General features: G+C 40.0%; 1 protein-coding gene across 1 annotated transcript in view; it reads left to right on the top strand.

The window, feature by feature from the left end:
- Positions 1-25,449, top strand: part of SERGEF (secretion regulating guanine nucleotide exchange factor) — a gene marked incomplete at its 5' end in the record, with an annotated part of 160,560 nt that overhangs the window by 86,349 nt on the left and 48,762 nt on the right. The window contains one exon of the mRNA XM_082485287.1: positions 4,766-4,802. Coding sequence (XP_082341413.1) covers positions 4,766-4,802 — 37 coding nt within the window. The remainder of the gene's footprint in view (positions 1-4,765; positions 4,803-25,449) is intronic.

The following is a 25,449-nucleotide window of genomic DNA, read 5'->3' as shown; positions in this document are numbered from 1 at the left end:
TTTGGGAAATAATTGCAAAGTAGGGACTTAAGGTGCACTTGTAAGGCAGTGAATGAAAAATAAATGGTGTTGAGGTCCTTTTGTTGTTCTAGCTAAGCACCCTGATGTGAATTTTCATTCTGCAATCCCCCTTGTGAGTCCAGTTCCCCGTGCCTCTTCCTTGCGACCCACGTACTGTCCCTTCCTTTCTGCTGCAGCGCTAGGCTGACTTTGCCTGCAGTTCTGACTCGATCTTTTTCCTGATGGGTTGCACAACAGATCCTCAGTCGGAGCCCTGAGAGTACAGAAAGAAACGAAAGAATAGCCTTGTGGTCAAGGTACTAGCCTGCAACTTGGATTTTTGTGCGCGTTGTCGGGCTTGTTTTGTTGTAGTGCTCGAAGTCCCTTAGGGGATGGTTGACAAAAGGCATTTTGTCCCTTAATTACCTTTTGAAATCAATGAGAGATTGTATGTCTAAATATCTGCATGAGTTTTATCCTCTATATGTTTGTTTGCTGTCTACAAAGGAGAGAGCAAGACTTTCTTACTTCATAGGACTGTGGGGGAGCAAAAGGAGGGGTAGCTATTCTGCAGAAAGATCTCTAACCTGGGTCTAAAAGGGATGCGCTCTGTACTTACCCTCACCTCTCTTCTGAACCTTCTTCCCTGATAACATTTCCTCAAATATGTAGCCTTCTCTTCCTAATATGCATACATATACATTTCTTTCTTCACTTTTTTTTTACTTTATACAGTATTTTTGATATATAAAAATATTTTATTAAGTGAAATACTTTCTCTGTTTTGTGTAACCCACTGCTTTTACATTCAATCAATTAATTTTTGTTAGGACTGGGCCATAAGCATATCTGCAGGCAGCAGAAAGATGTTGGTGTTTTGCCCAGAGTTAGTGGTTGCTGTGCTAAGGTCTTTCCTCACCATCCATGCAGCTTATGTCCTGACTATTTATGATTAATAAAATGCTGGTCCCTTGGCTGCCTCTCACCACATGTGTTAAATCTGGATGGAAGGATCTGAACTGCAACCATTCTACCTACTGCTAGGTAGAAAACAGCTTACTAACACACAATTTAAGGGAAGAAACAAACAATTATGTATGGCTGAAAGGGCACAGATAATAAGGTAAATAAGTTCTGAGTAAAATGGTTCCTAAGCATTCTTTTCCTGTCTCACAGGCATTTGTAAAGTGCTTTGAGATCATTTATTAAGAGATCAAAATATCCTTGCACAATTCTTCTCAAATTTTCCTCCAAACAGAGAGGAAACTTCAATATGGATTGTTTTTGTGTAGGGGGTCATGCTTTGTAGGCTCATAGAATGCTTCACTCACTAGCAGTCACTCTGATTTGTCTTTAAGATTAGTGATTTTTTTCAATTAAAACAAAATGTAAAATATTGCCCAATTAGAAAGCATTATTGTGTGTTTATAAGTACCCTTGAATGTATTTATCCACTGGGAACATGCAGATGTCTGTTGGAATTTAATTTCTCTGCAGCACATTGGGGGTGGGGACAGAAGACAAGTAGCCAGAAAATTATGGTTGCTGCAGTAAATACTAGGCTTCTCCCAGTGACCTGTGCTGACTGCAGAGCTTATTACATCTAATGTAAACATAAAGCATCTGTTCAGCAATGCTGTTCTCCGGCTGGTCTGTATTTGTACCAGCAAATTATGGTACTTGGCTGATTCTTGCCTGTTGTTGGAAGTCACAAAGAAAAGGTGGTGTCACATTTACATTAAAGCTTATTGTAAAAAAGATGTTACGAAATATCTGCAAGGCAACTCTGCTTATTAAGCAGTAGCAACCTTGCTTCACCTCTGGTGTGGTCCCTTCTGAGCTTCAGAGTCATAGGTGTGCAGGCCAGCAGGAATCCTGCAGGTGGATGGCATACCCTGCAGCAAGCAGTGTGGATTGTGAATAAGGCTGTTGTTTCAGAAGGCTAACTTTAGAGTTCCCTCAGGGAATTTTTTTTATTTGGGATTTCCTACAATGTTAGTCTGTGTTGTCAGGTAGTGACACCCTGCGATGAGGCAGTGGTGAGCCTTGTGCTCTCTATCTAGCAAATTCGTCTTTGGGGCACAGTACTGCTGCTGGTAAATGGCATGTGCTGTCCTTGCTCTGGTCCATCGAAGGTGAATCCAGGGCACTGCCTTCAGCAGCATGCAATTTTTGTTTGATTTTAGTCATTGTTGGCAAAGCTGGTACTTCTATTGAGGTGTCTCTTACCCGACCGAAAGGGGTGCAGCAGCACTAGTCATTTGTGCTTTGCAGGAGCTTTTACCCCATGAGGCTACAGAGCTGCAGTGAGCGTATCTGCACAGCGTGTTGGCCGTAGGTGGCTCTCATGAGGGCAACTTCCCAGAACTGGCGAGTCTGTATAGTACAACAATTCCTGGTCTGGTTGTACCCAGCGCCATTTGATTGACTTCCTTATAACCCGATAGAGATGGGCAGTGGGTGGCTCTGAACTGTGGGCAGAGTAACAGCTACATGAATAGAGTACAAAACTGTTTGAGGTCACCAGCATTCTTTTATCTGTTTTGCAGGCTCTATAGCTGCTGCTATTAAATACAGGATGCTTCTTCATCAGGGAATGTTTTGCATTCTAAACAACACCTTGTTTGGTGGGGTGACTTTTTTTTGCTTTTTTTTATTTTATTTTTTTTTTAATGTAGTGTTTCTGAAGGGGATCCTGGCAGTAAGTATCAGCAACGACTGTGAGCAGTTCTTTTGTACCGATGCTTTTGAGTTTGTGCCTGTGTTAGCGTATTTCCTAGGGAATTAGCTGGGATAGGATTATTCACACCTCAGATAAAATTCCTTTATTTTATTAGTAGCAGCTTCAGTATCTCCAATTTTCAGCACTTGGTGAAGATGCAAAATTTGCTTTTTTGCTAGAAAGCCTTCGTGTGTGTTTCCATGTGTGGATCTTGTTTCCATGGCACCAACCTTTAAGCTCGAGAAGTATTGGTAGGAGCATTAGCCAGTGAATAGGCATAAGGAACCAGCCCTGCTCCGGTGTAGGGCCCTCACTTGTGGTGAGGGTAATGATATGGGATATGGCAATGATTTATGTATTTTAACAGTCAGGGCTTAAGGCTTTGCCTGTGTAATACTATGGAATAAAAGACTTGATGCAGTCCTGCTAGTGCTCTTGCAAAGGCATTGCTTTTCCTGGTGCTTTGTCTCAATTTTTCTGAAGATGAGGCCATCCTGAAGTGTGCTGTGACTTGAATTATTTTTCTTGCCCTGTTTTCCTGAATGCTTTAATGTCTTGGCTAAGCGCCTCTATCCTAAAGAGTCTGTTTTGTCTTCCTTGCCATTGTTGTGTTAGGATGGCATTCACCAAATGTTTTCATGTCACAGTTGTGGTGTGGGTACATTGTGAGTAGCAGTGATTGCAGTGTTTATTTGTAACACAATTGCTCAAGCTCATCTGTGTGTCAGACTTGGGTATCTCTTTTCCAGTAAATGGTCAAGTACAGTGAGCTGAGTACAAGGTTTTCTGTTATGCAGACATTGAGGTGATGGTAGCAGTTTCTCTGGCTGTAGAAACTATAAAGTTGTGCATGCACAAAATGATATAAAATTTTGATGGTATGGACTTCTATTTTTTTAATATAATTGAGCATGTGCTTCTGTTTTATATTTTATCATTGTCAATATACTTTTAAGAAGTAGAAGAACGTGCTTATTAATTTTCTCTGGCTCAGTAGTATGTTTAATGGGCAAGTAGGTGTACGACAGTGAACCAGATACAGGAATTTGAGGGGATTGCTTGTGTTTTAATTTAAAACTTGAGGGCACTCAGCAGAGTAACCTTGTGTAAGATGATGTCTGTATTACATCAGACAATTGTCCCAGAAGTGACATTGCAAAAGAATTCAGTGGGAGAGACAAGCCCTTGCAGTAGGGCAGCGGGCTGCTCTTGGCGCTTGTGTTAACATCATTTGTGAAGGACTTATGAAAGCTTTGTGAGTGATACTATGTGATATATGCTAAAGCAACTTAAACATTTGACATGTTCCTAGCAGCTGCAAAGAAGAAAGAAAAAGACACTGACTATGAGTTTGCTTTGAAAAGAATTGCATAACCGATTTCCATCCCTAATGAGTTTGGGAGAAAATGTTTGCAAAGTTTTCTTTTTTTCTGCAGCTTTTGAAAGTTAAACCTGCCTGCTGCTAATAGAAGAGTTGAGTTCTATGGTATTTTTAATCTGTTCTAGACAAATGACCATAGGGATCATACTACTTCAGGTTTATCACACTGAGCCTGTATACTTTGTGCAGTTCGTCAGGGATCATCTGGGAAAGACAGTATAGATAAGAGAAATGGAGATCTTCATCGCCGTTTTGATTCCCAGCTGTCTGTATATGGCTCTGATCTTGCAAAGGCTTAATGTGCATTTGTTCTATGCCCGTGAATAGTCTTGCTGGATCCAGTGGATGTTGTCAAGGGTGTGATGTTTTTGCAGAATTGTGGCCCGTCTTGCTCCTAAAGATTGGAATGTCAATGGTGATTGCAAAAGAAAATGCCCGTTTATTAACAAAACAAACAAACAAACATGCCCCCCAGCTACTAAGCCCCTAAGTGAGACTACAAATAAAATTTCATTTAAAAATGAGAGTACTTCAACCTTGATTTTGCATGCTGCAAACTGTAGTTGTTTGTTTCAGGTTAATTTTTAATTTCCTGTCATAATTGTGGTTGTCTTCCTGCTGGTAAGAAGGTTCTCTTTTATTCATTCATACTTCTTTTTCAGATTGCATGTGGCTCAGAGCATAATCTGGCAGTAGTTGGTAAGTAGCTTAATTTTATATCAAACCCTCTCACCCTTTTTTCATTTTTAAGTAGCACAAGATGAAAGAAAAACGTGCACATCAAACATACCGAGTGATTAAGGGCATTGTGTGCAGCTGAAAGGAGGCAAGTAACATATAGATGTGGGGGAAAGGAGAGAAACTGGTAGCATAAGTGAGTGGTTATGATGAAAAGGTGCCCTTGTTGACCAACCCCTGAAAGGAGGTTGATGGATGTGACATTAAAATACATTTGCAAAGTGCTACAGCCTGTTTTAGAATAGAGCCATTGCAACAATTCAAGCTGCAGATTTGGAGTAGCATCTAAGCCTGAAGCTGGTCAAAAGTATCTTTGTTTAACATGGAAATTTTCCATGAAAAAGAATCCTGGGTCTTTTGTTGTTCGAAGCTTGGAAAAACTTCAAAATGTCAGTCAATGGTAGTCGGGTCCTTTAGTGCATCTTAGTATAATGCAGCTGTTGTAATAATGATGAAAGTACCAGGAAACTAATGTCGGTGGAAGAATGGAATTATGAGTACTAATTTCAGGAACAATCAGCTTCTTTCTTTTATGTCATGAGTTGATAACTGAAGTTTGATACATGATTGCTTTTATTTATAATTAAATGTTTAAGAACACTTTTAACTGTAGATTTTCAGGTGCTTTATAAAGGAGGTCAGCACAATTATCCCCGTTAATAGACAGGGTGAGAGAGATGAATAAAAAAATTCTGTGCTAATCAGAGCTGGAAAGGAAACAGTCTTCTAAGTTTCAGTCCAGCACTCTATCCACAGAGATGTTTTTGAGTGCCATGACTGATGCATTGAGATGTTAAGTGAAGAATATCCTTGTTTTTCTTAAGTGTGGTAGACAGGTGTGGAGAAACCAGCTATTTGGTATCCAACCTGCATTCCATGTCCTAATTTTGAAGGTATTTATTTTAGCTTGGTCAGTTTCATTAAGTGACCACCAAGGTGGTGTTCTGTGTATGTAGTATATTTCCATATATACTGCAATATTTTTTCTAATTATCCTTCTACAATTAAACCTTGTAGCGAACTTGTTAAGGTCTACTTAGTTTATGGCTGGCTTTAAGAAAAGATCGTACCTTTACCTTCTCCCTACTTGTTCAGTGTCACATGCGTGTATTAATTATCAGGCTGGTGCTTCTGAATGTCGACTGAAGAGCAATCAGAAGAATCACATTGTGTTTCTTGCTGAATTGATGAAGTAAAAGTGTGCTGCTAGCAGATTCCTCCAATGTGCATGAAAGCAAAGCACTGAGTTTGAACAACCTTCTCTCTCCTTATGTCCTTTGAAGCTTTCTGCCTTCGGGGCAGAAATCTCTGGGAAGAATGGGTAGGGGAAAGAAATTCTAGAAGTTACAATAAAAAAAGAACTTTGCATTCGTAAGGAACATCATATGCCTGTCTAAGCTGTGTGCTACACTTATTGGATTTAATGAGAAAATTATCAATGCTGGAAGCTAGTAGATTTTATTTTAAGGACAGCAGAAATGTGATGTTACTTTTTTTTTTTTTTTAAACTAAACAACTATGATACATTTTATTCCTGAAATTAATTTTTACATGTGCTTTTAAAAGGTTGGCTTTTTAGAACATTTTGTGATAGGATTTCTCTGATTGCTTGTCACTCTTAGTTCAAAGCTGTCAACTGTTATACTCCTTAAACTCGCACAGATTTCTGTAAATATGTCTACTTGATTGTGCAATTTTCTAATAACTTATCATTCAAGCAGAGTTTATTTAGGACAACTATATCAATGGTTTCTTAATTAGTAAATGCTTGAATGATTGACTTTAGACTGAAATAACTTTGATATGAAAGGTAAACAGAAAGCAATCCTTTAACATACTATTCAAGTCACTATTTCTGGTTGTATATAGAAATGCGTTTGTGCTTTTTTTTGTTGCATCATCTTTTCCATAGAAACATTTTTTAAGACAGAGAGGCTAGATTTATGATTCATTTCACAAATGCTGAAGTTGTGTTCCAGTCATCTTGCTGATGATACAAACTGATTTGTAGGGCTAGCAAGCAGTTAGTTTTTTCATGTTACTTTATATAGTCTGCATCCATTTGTACGGTTCAGTTATTTGAATTCTCTTTTCTTGCTTTCTTCTACTGAAGTCAGCGCAAAATTTGGTTGTTCATTGTGACGGCACTGACTCCTTTTTCATGGGTAATTTGGAAGAAATTCAGTTTTGATTTGATCATGAGGTAAATGTTTGATATAAAGGAAAAGGAGGTGTGGGATGTCTCCACATACACCTACATCTCTAAACTTAATGAGTTAAAAGTAATAATCAGTACATGAAAAAGTGTAAACATCTTCACTTCTAGCTCTTGGTGAAAACACATTTTTGTTTTGGTTTGGGGTTGTCTTGTGATATTAATTCTAAAGTTTGCAAGTACCTTAATATTTTTCATGTTTGTATGACCTTTCACTTGAAAACAAAAATCCCTGCCTAAAAAGAATGAAACCTTGCACTTTTCACCTCAATCAAGGATTAATCATCAGAGCCAGCCTATTTTTGATTGAAAAAAACGAATTGTTATTAAATGAGTGTTGTATAATATCTCGCATCTGAAAAACATCTTCCAACACTGAAAACTGTGTATGTACTTACTGAGCACAACAAAGGCTGGCTTTTCAACCTGAGTATGATAGCTGCACCATATAGCACTGGAGTTCATGATATTAAATCAGAATCTTTGAACAATTGAAAGACATAATGGAACTAAATCACTGTGACAAAGCCGAGTTTTTCCAGGTTTAGCAGTCTCTTAGTGTTTTCATCACTGAAAAAGTAAGGAGGTTTGATCCATACCCTAAAAAGCATGAGATTAAAAATGTTATTTATGTAGGAGCGACTTACCGGGTTCCTATCTGCTCCCCACTAAGACTTTGATCCTCCTTTTTTAAAAAAGAGAGTAGTTATCCTTTAAGAGAACACTTAGCATGCCACATGCAGCTCTTGCAATACTACAACTTACATAATCATGTGATATTAACTACGCAGAAGTAGAGTTGCTATAAAATGTATATTCATGTCTTGACGGTGCTGCAATGACAGGGCACAGGACGGAATGCCTTGAAGAGCCTCCAAAAGCAAATGTTTTATTTTAATAAAAATTAAACCTAGAAATTTTATTCAAGCCTCCTTGAAGTAGTAAAAAAAAAAAAAAAAGTCATTGCAAGGATGACACTTCTATACTCTGGCTCCCCAAAGCCTTGGTAAAGCATAATATCCCTTTTTGGTTTTGCTTTTAGTAATTTTCTCAACTTGTATAAACCAATAAAAATCTTCTAAAAGAAACATACTGGAGGATGTGAAGGGAGAAGTTCTTGTTTTAAAAACAGTTTTAAAAGCTTGTTAGCTTCAACTGAAGTTTATCTTTAAAGTAACCTTCAAAGAGGAATCTGAATCCCCTTGACTGTATGTTTATAAGCAGTTATTTCTTACCTGGTCTGTGCATGCCTACAGTAGCACAGTGGCTGATGCCAAATCTAATTTGTGATTTTTTTCCACTAATGTAATGGGTAACTTGGACCCTTTAAATATTGTTGTGTGTTTGGAAGAGAAAAACATAGATCTTTCATGTAAAAAAAATTTGTATGGTGTTTTGAAGGGGAAAAGTGTTTGGATGTGTGACTTTTTCAAATAGTGCAAATGAGTTTTCCTTGCACTTTCATAGTCAGTGTGGTGAATTCTGACTTTGCTCAGGGCTTTGTTATTTTTCTTGCATGGATGATTTAAACCCACCTTCAGTGAGATAGTCCACAAATCCTGGCTTTGATACCTCTGTGTAGTGATCCACACCACAGGGGTACTGTCAGTGCAGGTCACGGTGGTGCAGCAGCGTTCACAAGAAGAAATTGGGCTTTGTGATTGCTGTCGTCGTGCACTTACTCCCTTGATACTTGTCTTTGTCTCCTCTGGACTTTTTTCTTTTCAGGTTAGTTACTTAGCACTGCTTTTTCCCCCAGAGTAATGGTAGTGGTGAGGGCACCATGTAATTAATGTTACAATAAAAAAAAAAAAAAACCCAACCCAAAATACCCAGGCTGGCCACCCAACCATAAGTGTGTTTTGCACACAGAGGCACAAGTGACATACAAGGAGACAAGTCCCTGTCTGATCCCATTGAGCCCAATTTGAGTGTGTTCAGTACAACAGCATTTTCATACATTTTTAAAACCACTTCTCAACTTTCCATTAAATAATAGGCCCCTCCAGAAAAGGACAGATTTGTCTTCCTTAGCCTTTTTTGTGTGCTGTATTTTAGAACGTGTGATCTGTTTCAAGATTCTGTCTTCTCTATGGCTCATTGGCAACCACTGCTGTAAATGTCATGACATGGGCATTCATGTCCCTCTTAAGCTGCAATTCATCCAGTTGGAGAGTAAACAGTAATACTAAATTTAATGGAAGAATAGTCTTTGTAGAGGAAATTAGGATAAAACTTCCCTCCACGCAAATGGCAGACCATGCTTCAAATACTCTGAACTAAAGTGTGCAGTAGTGTTAGAGGGGCAGTAAAAGAATTATTATTCTATCTTAAAATGTCTCTTAAAATTTGCTCTTTATGTTCTTATGCTGGAAAAACACAGCAGTTAAGAGCTGGAAATCTAATGCGATCAAAGTGATCCCAAACTTAGGGAGCTGGTGATACACATCCTAAAACGGTGGTGCTGTTAACAGCATCCCGAACACTTTAGTTCCACATTTTGTAATAAGGAAGCTGAAGGATTTTTATGTGGGAGCCGCTGCCTCTTCATTAACGAGGTTGTTTTCCTGTAGTGAAAGTCCATGATTCCAACTACATTATTGTATAGAGCATCAGTTGAGGAGGTACTGTAACAGATTATGAAAGGCATATTTCTATGGCAGAGTGAGCACCAATGGGGAGAGGAGACTGTGCAGTCTGATGGACAGATCTCTGCGTTATGCTGACAGTATTATTTAGATGTTCGCAGCAGCCCTACGAAGCGGCAGATGTAGTCATGTGTCTGACATTAGGTCCCGGGGGACTCAGCAGTCTGTCACGAAGAGAAAATCATAAATTCTCTCTCTTGCTTTTCATATTGCTGTAGTATTTGGAGGAATCTTCAGCATACACAGTGGAGGGCACTGGTGTTCAGGACGGAGTCTTAGGCTGCTAGTCTATTGCTTTATTTATTATGCATGAGAAATCCCAGTGCAGCCAGGGTCTCTATTGTAAAGGTTTCCTGGCAGACCAGCATGGAGTCATGTTGCAGCATGCTGTCTCTTTGCATTGCGGCACTAATCACATTCTCTGCTTATTAAAGGGCACCTGGCAGGACTTCGAGTAACCATCACTGTTGCCATTTTCATGGGGGTTGTATGTCGGCCTTCTAAATTTGTTCTCTGGCAGAGCCATTTTGTATGTCATTTAGCTCTTAATGTGGCTATAACTGTTAAAATAGCTCCTCAAAATATAAACTGCTTTGGTTATATTCATTGTAAAAAAGCAGCCTTGCTCATATCATTAACTGAGCACCTGTCTGAATGCTTTCTACATAGCTAGATACAGATCTGATGTCACAGTTTTCCTGTCACGTTTAGGTACAGTGAGCCCTAACAGTGCTGTTCAAATGTCTTTTTGCTTTGTATTTCTTTTCCATAGACTGTTTCAGGCTCCAGGCAAACTAATTGTTCCTCCAGTGAGATAGAAGCTGAAAATGATTATTTTTTTTTTTTTTTTGTAATTTTCAGCAAGTTATCCTCGCAAAATCTGATCCTCTGATCTCTTTGAGCTGCTTTTCCAAGGGCTAATGGAAAGCCAAGCTGCCAACTATTTTATGAATTTCTGGGTGTAAGGTGATGAGGAGAGAAATGAAGAAATGCTAATTGGAGCACTTTGAAAAGCTTTCTGATGGGGATAAAAAAAATATTGTATCAACCAAATTATCTAAAGTCAGTGGCTGCTGGTTATAGGAAGGGGAGGATATTTTGCCATGAAAAGCTAATTAGATCCACAAGAAAAAATGGGATCGCATTGACCCCTAGAAAGAAACTCCAGAGTGTAGGATAAGATAAGGCGGTACTGCATCTTCTGTGACTGAAATGAAGTCTAGATTTTACACCTACCTTCTCTTCCAGGCTTTGTCACTGTATTGATGCATGTTTGCAGATTTGACTCTGCAGAATGCTTTGTTCATCTTCCTCTTTTCTCTGTGTGGCTTGTCAATTTATATTGTGAAGTCTTTGGAATAAAAACTGCCTCTTAGTGTATTTTAGCACTGCCTAGCATAACGGGACCTGACTTTTAGCTGTTTTGTTTTTTTTTAAATACTGCATTACAACTAATAATAGTTGCAATCACTTTCCTTCCCCTCAGAGAGGCAATTTTAAAATATAATTAATCTTGGGGGGGTTGTCTGTCTTAATTTATATCATTTAGCATATAAACAGGTAATAATGCAGTGCTTGTCATATTGTTTACAGTGTGGTTTCCTGTCGTTACCAGATATAGAGACGCTTAGGCTCTGAACATAAAAGCTGTTATTTTTCTGTATAAAAAACTCACAGTTTTTGTGAAATTTTTAATTGAACTTTACGTATCACTGTGGTGTCAGCTTGTAGTTTGTCTAGAGTTGAGCCCTTGTGCACTAACAGTCATTGTTTCCTGTGAGGCACCATATCACATCTACAGGGATAATTCTGCTGCATCAAGAACTCTGCAAAAGATGGGTGAGAGGCAAGCATGCAATATTAACCTCTGGTGACAGCTAAAACCATCAAGCGGGAACTATGAGTGGCAGTTAGAGGAGATAATTGTCATAGGAAGCTAGCAAACCACCAGCAAATGCTACCAAGCAAGAATTGCACTTGAAGCAGAATGAGTAGAGACCTCTTGCTTGCAGGTATTGGTGAAAAGGAAAAGTCATTCCACCAGATTTTAGAAAATTATGGAGGATGGGAAGACTCTTAAGAGTAGGAGCTGCAGTACAAATGCATACAATCCTTTGTCAGCGTGCTCACTGCTTGGATACTAAGTATTTAGAAAACAAATTACATTTTATCATATTTGCTTGCTTGCAGGGCTTAAGTGGAGCAATTACTTTAAAGCAGAAGAAAAATATATCAATATATCTAAGGCATATATATCTTAATTTTCAAGGAAACAAACAGGAGTAACAAAAGTAGTCAACCTTGCTCACCAAAGAAAGATTAAGCGTTTGCTGGCTACAAAATGAAATTAAAAGGAAGGACAAATGTCTGGCTTCAGGGAGTCATCTAGAGCATGTAGGAGAGTTGCCAGCCAAAATAAAAGCAGAAGGCCAGCAAAGTGCCTGAGAGCACTTGGAAGTGCAACAAATGAAGGCTTCGCTACTGTCCTACTGAGCAATGCCTGAGCAAGCTCTGCTGATATTTCTGCATTCTGTACATGTAACCTCAACACTTAAAAGTGTACCGTTGAGTAGAAATTTTGCAACTTTAAGGTTCACAGGAGGGAAAGGTGATTTTTATTTAGAAAGCTGGCGTGAGGAGTGCCCTTAGCGTGCTGTGGGATTTGTGGCTTTCCAGTAGTGAATATCTTGCTGTACAGCCTTGGTTTGACACCCACACGTTTCTGTGTACTCACTATCTAGCTCCTTTATGGACCATCAAGAAAATTTTCTGTCAGTGCACAGATAAATCTGTGACCTAGCTTAGTCACATTATAAGTGAATAATCTCTGAAGCTTTTTTCTTCTGATACTTTGTGTGTCTGCTTAATAATTAAAATATCTGAAGTAGCAATCTTTTGAACTTTTGAGATTGGCTTGACCATGAGTTGGTGTTTTTCACAAATGTGTGTTTCAAAGTCATCATCTTTGCTGCCAGTTTCTGGATTTTACAATGCATTTTGGTGATGTTTTCCAACTGTTTTCTTAGTTACGAAGGTCAGAAAAATCTTTTAAAAACTAAAGCTGAAGGCAGAGATGCTGACAGTGACATAGGTCTGAGAGATGATGCCATGAGGATACATATGAAAAATTGCAAGGCTGGTAATCAAGCAGGGACATTTCTGGAACCATACACATCCCTTGCATGACGGTAATTGCACAGGACTAAATGCATGCATGAAAGCAGGCTTCTTGAAGCTTTTGTAAATGAAGGTGGATGGGGAATTGTTCCTCCAGCTTCCCATAAGGGCAGATCCTCTTTCCCTACTTTAGGAATTAGGACTTTGAACTTGAAGGTAGTGGAAATTGTGGTGGAGAAAATCCAGAAATATTATCTGGCAAGCAAAGATTGTTTTACTTACTAGTAATAAAAAAGAACCCATTCAAGCTTGCAAGCCTGGAGCAAGCTTTCAGGGTAAAAATAAAGCATTTTTCTTAAAAGCCATTGGCTTTAGAGAGGTGAATATGTAAAAAAATGTTAGGGGAAAATAGTCATAGAATCATAGAATGGTTTGGGTTGGAAAGGACCTTGCAGATCACCTAGTTCCAACCCCCCTGCCATGTACAGGGACACCTTCCACTAGACCAGGTTGCTTAAACCCCCATCCAACCTGGCCTTGAACACCTCCAGGGATGGAGCCTCCAGAACTTCCCTGGACAATTTGTTCCAGTGCCTCACCACTCTCATAGTGAAAAATTTCTTCCTAATATCTAGTTTAAATCTACCCTCTTTCAGTTTAAAACTGTTAGCCCTCTTCCTATCACTACACTTCCTGGTAAAGTGTCCCTCCTTGTCTTTCCTGTAGGCCCCCTTTAAGTACTGGAAGTCTGCTATAAGGTCTCCCCAGAGCCTTCTCTTCTCCAGGCTGAACAACCCCAAGTTTCTCAGCCTGTCTTCATGAGAGAGGTGCTCCATCCCTCTGGTCGTCTTCATGGCCTTCCTCCAACAGCTCCATGTCTTTCTCGTACTGAAGACTCCAGAGCTGGACACAGTACTCCAGGTGGGGTCTCACCAGAGTTGAGTAGAAGAGGAGAATGACCTCCCTCAACCTGTTGGCCATGTTTCTTTTGATGCAGCCCAGCTTATGGTTGGCTTTCTGGGCTGCAAGTGCACATTGCTGGGTCACGTGGAGCTTATCACCAACCAACACCCCCAAGTCCTTCTCCTCAGGGCTGCTCTCAAGCCGTTCTCTGCTGAGTCTGTATTTGTGCTTAGGATTGCCCTGACCCAGACGCAGGACCTTGCACTTTGCCTGGTTGAACTTCATGAGGTTCGCACAGGTCCAACTCTCAAGCCTGTCCAGGTCATTCTGGATGGCATCCCTTCCCTCCAGTGCGTTGACTACACCACACAGCTTGGTGTCATCGGCAGACTGGCTAAGGGTGCGCTCGATCCCACTGTCCATGTCACTGACAAAGATGTTAAACAGCATCAGTCCCAATACCGACCCCTGAGGAACGCCACTTGTCACTGGTTTCCACTTGGGCATCGAGCCATTGACTGCAGCTCTTTGAGTGTGACCATTCATCCTATTCCTTATCCATGAGTGGTCTATCCGTCAAATCCATGTCTCTCCAATTTAGAGACAAGGATGTCATGCGCCGCAGTGTCAAGTGCTTTGCACAGGTCCAGGTAACTGATGTCAGTTGCTCTTCCCTTATCCACCAACGCTGTAACCCTGTCATAGAAGGCCACCAAAATTGTCAGGCACGATTTGCCCTCAGTGAAGCCATGTTGTCTGTCACTGATCACATCCCTATTTTCTATGTGCTTTAGCATAATTTCCAGGAGGACCTGCTCCATGATCTTGCCCGGCACAGAGGTGAGAATGACTGGCCTGCAGTTCCTCAGGTCTTAGTTTTTAAAAATTGGAGTTATGTTTCCCCTTTTCCAGTGAGTGGAAACTTCGTTGGACTGCCACGACTTCTCAAATATGATGGATAGTGGCTTAGCAACTTCATCTGCCAGTTCCCTTGGGACCTGGATCTCATCAGGTCCCATGGATTTGTGCACCTTCTGGTTTCTTAGGTGGTCTCAAACATGATCTTCTCCTATAGTGGGCAGTTACTCATTCTCCTAGACCCTTCCTTTGCCTTCTGCGACTTGGGTGGTATGGCTAGAGCACTCACTGGTGAAGACTGAGGTAAAAAAGTCATGGAGTACCTCAACCTTCTCCATATCCTGGGCGACTAGGTCTCCCATTTCCTTCTGGAGAGGGCCTACATTTTCCCTCATCTTTCTTTTATCACTGACATATCTGTAGAAGCTTTTCTTGTTGCCTTTCATGTGCCTGACCAGATGTAATTCTCTCAGGGCGTTAGCTTTCCTAACCTGATTTCTGGCTGCTCGGACAATTTCTCTGTATTCCTCCCAGGCTACCTGTCCTTGCTTCCACCACCCACTGCAGGCTTCTTATTTGTGTTTGAGTTTGTCCTGGAGCTCCTTGTTCGTCCATACAGGCCTCCTGCTGTTTTTGCTCTACTTCCTCTTTGTTGGGATGCATTGCTCCTGAGCTTGGAGGAGGGGATACTTGAATATTAACCAGCTTTCTTGGGCCCCTCTTCCCTCCAGGGCTTTATGCCATCGTACACTACCAAGCAGATCCCTGAAGAGACCAAAGTCTGCTCTCCTGAAGTCCAGGGTAGTGCGCTTGCTGTGCTCCTTCCTCACTGCCTTAACGATATTTAACTCTGCCATTTTATTGTTCCTGGAGCCTTGAGCTTCACATTCCGCACCAGCCCCTCCTTGTTGGTGAGAACAAGGTCCAGCATAGCACCTCTCCTCCTTGGCTCCTCTATCACTTGGAGAAGGAGGTTATCATCAGCGCATTCCAGGAACCTCCTGGATTGCTTACGCCCTGCTGTGTTGTCCCTCCAACAGCTATCAGAGTGGTTGAAGGGCCAGGGCTTGGGAATGTGAGGCTGCTCCTATCTGTCTATAGATGCCCTCATCCGCTTGGTCTTCCTGGTCAGGTGGCCTGTAGCAGACTCCCACTATAATGTCACCTGTCCTTGCAGTCAAACCAGAGATGAAAAGTTGGTGTATTTGTAAAAATTACCCTTTACTTGTCTGCTTTTTGAACTTGTTTCACTCAAACACTTCTTTATGAAAGGGAAGTAACAGAGTAATTAAAATAAAATATGCTTTTGAGACTTGTTTCACTATTTTGGTTTTTGCAGAGTCTCTGAGGGACTTTTATTATTTCTGAGAAATGTCTTAGCTTCATTTTATTTTTAGATTGTTTGGCTTATTTGAACAGTCAGAAAGTGAGAAGGACTGAAAGCTATAATGAACAGGGCTTTAAGAGATATTTAACACAGCACACTTAACATTTCTGGTGGAGCAGCGAGAAGGATTGATATATTCATGCTGATCAAGTAAATCAAACTTGAATCAGGTCAAGCATGTTGTTTTTGTTTATGGCACGGTTTCAAACATAACTGTAGTTAGCAGAAAGCTGAATGAAGTGAGAAACTTCTGCTACATATAAAGGTCTTGGTGCCCATCAGTCTTTGAAGAGTGAAATGCCTGTATTACCTATATATTTGGTCATCATAGCTCTAAACTTGCTAAAGATGGTAGCACACCTATCAGTGTTCTTAAAATAAACACAACCAACAACTGCAAGCCCCCCCCCCCCCCCCAAACTGTAGTAATTTTAAAAGCAGTGTGCTGTCCTTCTTGATAGATCCCCCCCGCCCCCTGGGGGGGGGGGGGGGGGGGGGGGGGGGGGCAGATATAAATCTGGCATTTCTGATGCCAGAAATTCATGTTATAGGCATAGCTCTCTTCTCTCTCCCTTTTGTTCAGATTTAACATCTTACTATATCCCTGCTCTGTAGCCTCATATTGGAACAAATTACTAGGTAACTGTAAAGTGATTGTCATGGACAAGGTGGAAAGCAATAGGTGGAAGAGGTGAAACTGTTGGGCTGTTCTGTGAGTGTGAGGTTACAGCCATTGTACATCTTTTTTTGAAATCCCTTCAGCCAGCTCATTTGATGCTATACCACAGTGAAATTTCCAATGCTTATACCAGCTGTGAGACTGACTGCCAGTGTTCTCTATGTCCCTTCCTTTGGCCTTCCCAGACATGGGTTCCTCTGGGGAACTTCACAAAGTGTTGCAGATTATCAGAATTTTGATGTGACCTGCAGTGCTGGTGACTTCAAAAATCTATAAGCTCAATCTCCTGTTCTCAAATCTCCTCTTACCTTGTAAAAGAGAATCAGGCTGTTCTGTGTCCCCCAGAGTACTACTGCCAATGAGATGTTCTGTAATGTAAGATACAATCCTTTTCTGATGAGTGAAGGACGTACACAGCTAGAAGATTTCAGTTTCCATTTTCCTCTGTAGGAAAGAACTTTGAATAGAAAGGATTCTGAACCTGATGAGCTTTCTTTTTTTTTATTTGTGGATGATGCTCCAAGCAACAACTTAATAAAACATGTGGAAATTCTTCGATTAGGATACATCATTAATCATCTCCCCTCCAGCTTCTTTAGGCGTTTTGCTATTTATTTTTTTTTAAATATTTAACCCATCATGACCTTGGTGACAAATCTGAGTTGCCAAGAGATAGAACAAGTAAGCAGATGCTTTGTTGTAAACAACTGGAGGTTGTCTTCTCTATGCCTTTGATTTTCAGTGACACCAGCTGCTTGCTTGCTGAGTTGAGACATCTCAGATAATGGGCAGGACGACAAGCAACACAAATCGATATAATAGTTTATTTCTGAGTAGAGAACTCACTTGGCTTGGAAGGTACGTTTGCTTTGACTTACAAACTTCCTATTTTTTTTCCCTCTGAACTGCTGCCTCCTGCATACTTTCTTTTGTACTGTTTTTTCCAGTTCTGAACATTTCAAGGTCTTTTTAAATTGAATGAGTTGAAAGGTGTATCTAGTAAAGCCCTGCAACATGTTGTACTTCTAAATGAACATATGGGACACTTGGTGTGTGATGTGTCAATGGTGAAAGATGTATGTATGCTCTGTTTTGCAGTGTAGCCTGCTGAATTTTGCTGTTTTAACAGAATATTGGTAGCTGTTACATTTGCCAACATCTATACTTTTTGTGATAATGATTTAATAAATGTTTGCTTGCAACTCCAGTAAAAGAAATTCCCTGGTTTTGATAGGAATAATTCATAATTTGTTGCTATTCCTTGCTGATGTAATACAGCAGATCAAATTTGTGACCTTTACTTCAGGGGGAGTTCTGTAACTGATCCCTCCAAGTGGGACTATTTCAGAAATCGCAGTTCCATATGAATTCATAATGTTAATGTGTGCTTCACATTGAACATGCAGGATGATGTGTTATGTATGACAAATTTGTAACACTTGCTGATTCTCTATAATGGAGACCCAGTGCACAGGTAATTCTGGCCTTCTCCTAGAAGTAGATGTTTGCTTAGTCAAGAAAAGTCAGTACTTTCTTTATATTACTTTTGTTCAGAGGAAGGGAAAAGTCTCACTAGTCTCTGTGCCCTACCGTGAGTTGTTGGACAGCCCTCTCACCATCTGATTTGTGGTCACTGAACATGACTTTAGTCTTCTCTATTACAGGACTTTGTGGTGGGTAATTAAAGGGTTTGTACTGGAGGCAACTTTTAGATATCCTTATTTAACCTGGAGTCTTCCTTTAGTCCCAGTAGTGAAGTCCGCCTATTCCTCTGATATACAGGAATGCCAGGCAGGAAGAAGGCAGCTGTAATTCTCCCTGTCTCCCTGTGCTAAAATGGAGACATACTCAGGGTTGTTATTCCATGCTGCTTTTTTAGGTGCGTCTGGCCAGTTATAACCTTAAAGGTCATGTGAATTTTTTCTGTAGGCCCAAAAGAGAAAAAAACATTAAAGGTATCAGGATTTTATATCCTTACTATTCTAAGAGTGCTCACTTACCCTGTTTTTAAGCTGCTTTTTTTTTTTTTTTTCTTCTCCTTTTTGGCCCTGAGACTCATTTTGCCACCTACTAATGAAAGGAGGCAGGAATCCAAATGTATTCTGCTTTCATCCAAGCTTTGTGTTGCCTGCCATTCTCAGCAGGAATAGTATGATGGTTTGCTGTCACTCAGATGCCACTCAGATTCCTTCAGTCTTGATAGTACACTGTTGATCGAGTTAACTGCAAGGCAAGATTCTTCTTAGGTAAATTCTGGATACCCTAAAATAAAAAAGGCTGAATGCTACTGCATAGCCTTTGTAGATTTGTTGAATAAATAAACAGCCACTTTAATTTTTTTTTAAGCACTGTAGTAAAGAAATCTTGTTCTGTTGACAAGTTCAGTGTGAGTCTTGTGCAATACTTCTCTGTCTGCTTGGATCCTCCTCCTTCTCCCATCTGCCAACTTCTCACTCTAAGGAAAGGAAACTCCATTCTGTCAAAGCAAGGTGCCAATGAAGAATGAGGAAAGACTTCTAAGAGCGGTTTTGGATGAGACCATTCACTGAAATGAAAACAAATATAATCACAGCTCACTGTAATTTTGCCTTGCATACCTAGCAAAAGGTTAAGGCTAACATGTAGTAAGATGCAGTCCCTCCAGTGAAGGACATGCAGTTCAAAAGACAGAAGATAAAGAGGGACGCAGAAAGGCAGAATCACTTACTAATGCCCATGATCGGTGCTCCATGGCAACATGTCCCTTGCAAGGAAAATAGCATAAATACTTATTAAGCAAAAGGATTCCCCAGCAAGCAAATTAAATGCCAGAAATTGAACAAGAGTATTTTTTTTTCTCTAGGTAATTAGGGTAGCTACCATTAAAATATCATAATTCAAACAGATGCTCCATAACTCTTTTGAAGTATGAGATATACCTAATTTTGAAGTATCCTGGTTCATAGGCTGTGTTTTTCTGTATGTTACAGTTTTTCTTATATTACAGCTTTTTTATGATTTGTGAAGCTGTTGCTTTCTAACTTTGAGGATTGTTTCCCTCTGCAGAGACCTTTTGGTTGCTTCTACCTGGTGCTGACTTGCAAATTCAGTGTTAGCAGTTAAAGCCTAAGAACAATGAGCTTGTATTATTTCAGGGACTTTGTGCGTTCGTTTAAGTCCCCAGGGCTGGAGCTCAAACCCGGTAATTGTCTTGACTAGAAATGCTCAGTTTCATCCTAATCCTTAGGAAGGAGGTGTCCACAGCTGGTAATCTCTGCCCATAAAAGTTAAGGATTAGAGAATTTCAGGACCGTTTTTGATAGTTCAGCTTGAGATATCAAAGAATGGCAGTGTAGTCACCTACAAAGTAATTATAGTAAATGTGCTTATGCTTTCTTTATGCCTGGAATTCTGTTGGAAGATACTCAGTTGGATATCTGGGGCAAGGGCAGCAGAAATCAACAGGACTTTGCTGGAGATGCTGAGCCTGTGAGCTCCACAGCTGAGAGTGCTGAATGAACTGTGTGGTGGGCCCGAGGGAATTAAAACCATGAAGTCCTGCCTGAATCGCTATGCCATGTTTCCTGCTGCTGTGGGCACTCCATCTTACCCTCATCACACATTTGTTGGAGTCCATGTGGCCATGAATCAGGTACCTTTTTCATTTTCTCTATTAAAAGGGTGTTCTAGATCCACACTCCTTGGCTGGCTGAAAGCTTCTTTTACTGTCTAGTGTAAAGTCTTAGGACATGTGCTCCTCCCCCCAGCCGTAAAACCTACACAAACATTCTACGTCAAAATTTTTGTGATCTCCTTACAAAAATGTAGGATATGTGGGAGGGATTATATAGGTAAGAACATTGTAGATACAACTTGTCGATGTCCAGTTTCTCTGCTTTATCCAGTGGGATGACTTGTTTTCCCATGTACTGGCTCTGCAGAAGAAAAGCCAGGTACAAAGCAGGTGTTTTATCCTGTGAAGAGCTGGTTTCCATTCTGGTATGTAGCACTGTAAAATAGTCTTCTGAGCTGCAGTAATGTTGGATAAAATAATGAAGCTTGAAGTCGAGTTTGAATCACGTTGTAAGCTGTTAAACACTTGGCCAAGACAGTAAAATGTTGATGATGCTGCAGTACAGCAAAGCTGTAACGTGATGAATAAATGCCTTCTATAGTATGTCACGCCTCCATCTGATATTCTGTACATGACGTGCAAAATGAAAGGCATTTCTAGATGCAGAAGTTCAAAAAAATGGTTTTGTTCCCTTAATTTAAGCAAGTAAATGTTAAGTAGAAATTGCTTCCATCTAATTAAATATTTTCACTCAGCTTGGGGTAGATCTAATAGGTACACTCTCTATCCCTAAATATAGAGAAACTACGCTGAAGGAAATTGCTGACAAAACAGTGCAAAACCATGTGATACATTAGTATACAGTGCGAAAGTTAAGTTTGGATTGCATGGTGCAAGGAGCTGTCTGTCTTTGTATTTTTTAATTTTTTTTTTTTTTAAACTGTTCCATGGCTCAGAAGAGCTGGATTTCGGCTATTAGGCTGTCCCTAGCAAGAGCAATAGCTAAAAAGCCCCTGTGGAACTGTGCCACATAAGTCTCTCTGGAAATAAACTTCACTCACTTCTAATCTAGTCAGCTGCCATCAACAATTTATAACTGTAAGTATAACTTTAAGGCTTGATCTATTTCAGAACTAGTGAACCTGTGTCTGGCAGCTTTAAAACATGGATGGTGCGTGTTAGTTGTCTTGCTGCTCTGGAATGTTTCTGGTATACACTTTAATGGTAAGTGAGATGCATGACACTTGCATGGAATCCGAGTGATTTCAGCCAAGATTTTTTGAGTTATTTTAAGATTATTCATTTTTTCGTACACACATGTCTTTGGGGGCCCAGCTTCTTGAGTTCTTAAGGCAGTCTGAATTCCATCACAGTGGATGATGATCAGCTCCTTATGGTGTATCAGGTTGATCACTGGCTTTGGGTATTCCTTTTCAAATTTTTGCTGTTTTCATATTCTGGTGATGGAGGATGATTATGTAGTAATACTCTTCAATTGCTTCTTACTTTCTGTACAGATTGTAGTCCCTTCATTACATGATTGTAAAATATTTATGCTAATTCTAGTGTCAGAATCAGGCATAGCCAGGCAGTTGCTTTATTACTTTAACCCTTAGAGCAAGTAACTGGATCACTTTGTAGATATACATGACTCAGATTTGTGGACCATTTACATACATACCTGTATGTGTACAAAAATGTGAAAACATGTACAGGAATAACTTTTGGATGTCATTTGTGTGTCTCATTCATGTTGCAGGACCACAGTGCAATAACTTAGTTTTTTTCTCTTCATATTACAATAATTTAAAATATTAATACTTAAATTAAAATAACATTCATTCCCCTTTTACTAGAAGGCCAAGCAGTGGCTGCTAGTCCAGAATACAGTAGAAAGTATTTTTAAGTATTTCTGGGTCTGGTTCTGAGATTCTACCAATTTGTAGCTATTTTAAGGAGGGATTAAAATAGCTTTGAGTTGTCTCAATCCCTATTGCTCTTTATCAGAAGGGTCTGAGTGATCCTCAAAGTAAGAGAGATTCTCAAAGCCTTTCTTAATGTTGGGTTCCAAGGGAACTGCTGAATAACTTCAACCTCTCTGCACTCTTTAATCTCAGCACTACTTGTCCACCCTGCTCACCAAAAAGTCTTGAGTGTAGATGTATTTGATGATCTTCCAAGTCATATCAGTTGCGATTCACTGATGAAAAGTTCAGGTGCATTATTGCATGTATTTTGGACAGTCAGAGCAACAGAGGACAGGGAAGTTCATACTGGTGTTTGTGAGAAACCATTCAGTGACAAATGAGTTGCAGTAAGATGGATCACTTCCAAACAGGGGGAGCAGATTTCTCTGTGGGGCACTATGGAACAATCTGACATTCTGATTAAGGTGGGTGATTGCCTTTACGGAGGGCATAAGATGGCCTATTTAATGGTTTCACTAAATTTACAGCTGAGCTTTTCATGTGGATGTTAAGCAATTAATTTCTCTAATATTTTTTTGAGGGTAAAAGTAATCAGGCATTCCTTTAAAACTCATCTGGTCTGACCCTCGTGAATTTTGTGTTGTCTTTTCTTCTCCATGTCCTTATTTGTGTTTTCCCCAAACTGCTTTAATTTTATATTATCATTGCCTGGATGGCTTCTTAGAGCTGAGCATCTTTTGTTGTTCAGGATCATTTGTGGTTTCTCTTCCAGACTTAGACTGGCACTTTGCATAGAATCTTTAGCCATGTTGTTATCTTGATAAAACAAAGTCATCTTAATGATAGCATCAGCTTTCCTGTCATGCGTTGGTGATGCTGTTTTTCATGGTAATCAAACTGGAATGACTGGCCAACAGAAAGACGATGGAGCCTGTAATCATTCAGAATAGTAGATGTTTCTTCAGAGTACCACAAGCTGCATTGCACAAAAGGAGCAGTGGTCTGTAAATAAGAAAAAGACTTCAGCCTCCAGCACACACAAATCCTCTGTCTTCGTCAGTGGGTTGGTTCAGAACAGCAGCAACAAAGGAGAAAGGGGGAATAGGTTAGTAAAAAGCACAAAAGGTGCTTCGCTTTCCTGATAAACCAGCAAGGCATTTCTCTTCAGACAATCATTCTACCAAATTTGCTCTGCCTTCTGTCTTTATCACGTGATGCTGAAATAGGCATCATAAAGGAGAAGGAAATAAACTGGCTTTCTGTCTGAAACACATAAAAACTTTGTGTAAATGTGATAGTTGAAAACACAGCACTTTCTTCTGGGTAGAGAGGTGGAATATGTAATTTCCAAGAGGCAGATACTTTGTGTATCTTTGCCAGATTCAAGAGACATAGCTGAAGTGACAAGTGAGGCTTTCAGTGTGCATGTTACAATCCTGATAATGAGGAACATTTGCATGAGCACTTAAGCAGTGTATGCAAATCTTGGTTATTTTCCATAAAGCTCTTAAAATTAATTCTTACATAGCTTCTTGCTTCTGGGACAGTCATACCCAAATGTAACTAACAAATGAGTAATACAAACTTCACCAAAAGTTTAGTACCTTAAAAGACTTGTCTGCTTAAACCAAGGTTCTCCTTCAACTCTGAAGGCATAGGAAGTGGATCTCAGTGACGATCCTGCTTGTTTCTCACCTGCTTTAGAAGTATTTCTGTTCTTCAAATGCAAAATTTTTAGTTTAGTCACTGCACTTAAAGTGTAACATCCTTTCAGAAGTGACTGTGTAAAGCATCTTCAGTGTCAAGTCTTTATTTAATCGTCTGTGTTATGCTGTGGTCCAAATGCCAGTTCCTGTGTTAGCCTTGCACATTGCAATTTCCAAAAAATGGTGTGGTCCCGTGTAATCCCAGTGTTCAGCTGTGTTTATATTAATATGATTTCATATGTAGGGTTTATATTTATGGTTTCAGCTTAGACTGAGGCTGAGTGCAAACCTTGCACTGGGTTTGCTCCCTGTGCAGAGGGCATAGCCTCAGGGGTTAGTGCAGCCCTGAGGGTTACCATTGTTGGCTTCAGGGCAGCAGGAGAATTTCCCCTTCGCAATTCATAGCCATGCCTGTATTTGGGCTCTTTACAGACCGGGCAGGGATCCAGTTTGAAGGGGTACCTTGTCAGTGGCCACTCTTCAGCTATGTCTGAACATACAAGCCTTTGCTAGGGTGTAATGCCTCATAAGATCATGACATGTATCTGTGAGTGTGTAGATCAACTTAAGCTGTGCCTGATGCTTTTCTGTTTAGCAGCATTTAATTCTATATATTTTAGAAGCATGTTTATCCAAGGGCCTCCAGAGATGCCTTTCATGGTTGGATGTGGATAATTGAAAGTTGGCTGTTTTCCTGCTCCTGGATGTCAGGTAGCCTTTCAGCGAGCCTTGTCCTTTCAGTGGTATCTCTTCCCTGTGGCACAGTGGTGGGAAGCTGTAGCTCAGAAATGATTTGAAAATTTCAGTTGCACTGATGGCTCTTTACCATGCCAAGCATTTAAGAAAACTGGCTTGCAGCCCCAAGAGTCAGGAGTGACCTTGGGTTACCCAAGGTTCGACTACATGGCTAATTAGTACTAGAGGAAATCTGATAAATATGTGACTAATGTATAGGGATTCACCTAATGAAGTAACACCTTCTCCTTCCCAAATAGCTCCCTTGCAACATTTAGCTACATAGCAACTACTGCTGTTTTATGAATGAAGCAAGCCGATTCCACCGCAGTCTTTGTGCACATTCCTCGCCCCATGTTTGGCTCACAAAATGAGAATTATATTTTAGTGGCTTTATAGACAACAGCAAAAATACACATGGTACATAGGTAATACTGCTGCTACACTAGATGAAAGTAATTTCTCATTCTTGCAGAAGGCTCCTTTTCTGTGAACTGAAAGTGTCGTGTAAATGTCAGGGTTTGCGAGGAGGTAACCAAAAGCGGGAAACTAAATTCTACAGTAAGACTATTCCATTCCTTATTCACCATGTCTTTCTCAAGTCAAGAGGAGGCAATGCTGGCATATAATTTTGATACCTGATAAAATAGTCTCATTTGGTCAGGGTGAGAAACAATTTTTAAGAGCTGCAAATGCTACTTTAAATGATAGCTTTGCTTGTAGTTAACAGGAATTCATCCCAAAGAGCCAAATAAGCATATTATTTTGTCATGGCTAGTCAGTTTCCATATAAATTTAAAAGGAGGGTAATTTTCCCATTCCTATTTTAGAATGTTCCTTATTCTGCCTTTATAATTTTGTCCATTTCCTCATTAGTGC

Source organism: Vanellus vanellus (genome assembly GCF_965231255.1).
Source record: "Vanellus vanellus genome assembly, chromosome: 6".
NCBI lineage: Eukaryota > Metazoa > Chordata > Aves > Charadriiformes > Charadriidae > Vanellus > Vanellus vanellus.
The sequence above is the reverse complement of the archived record's forward strand: the minus strand, read 5'-3'. Positions and strand labels throughout refer to the sequence as shown.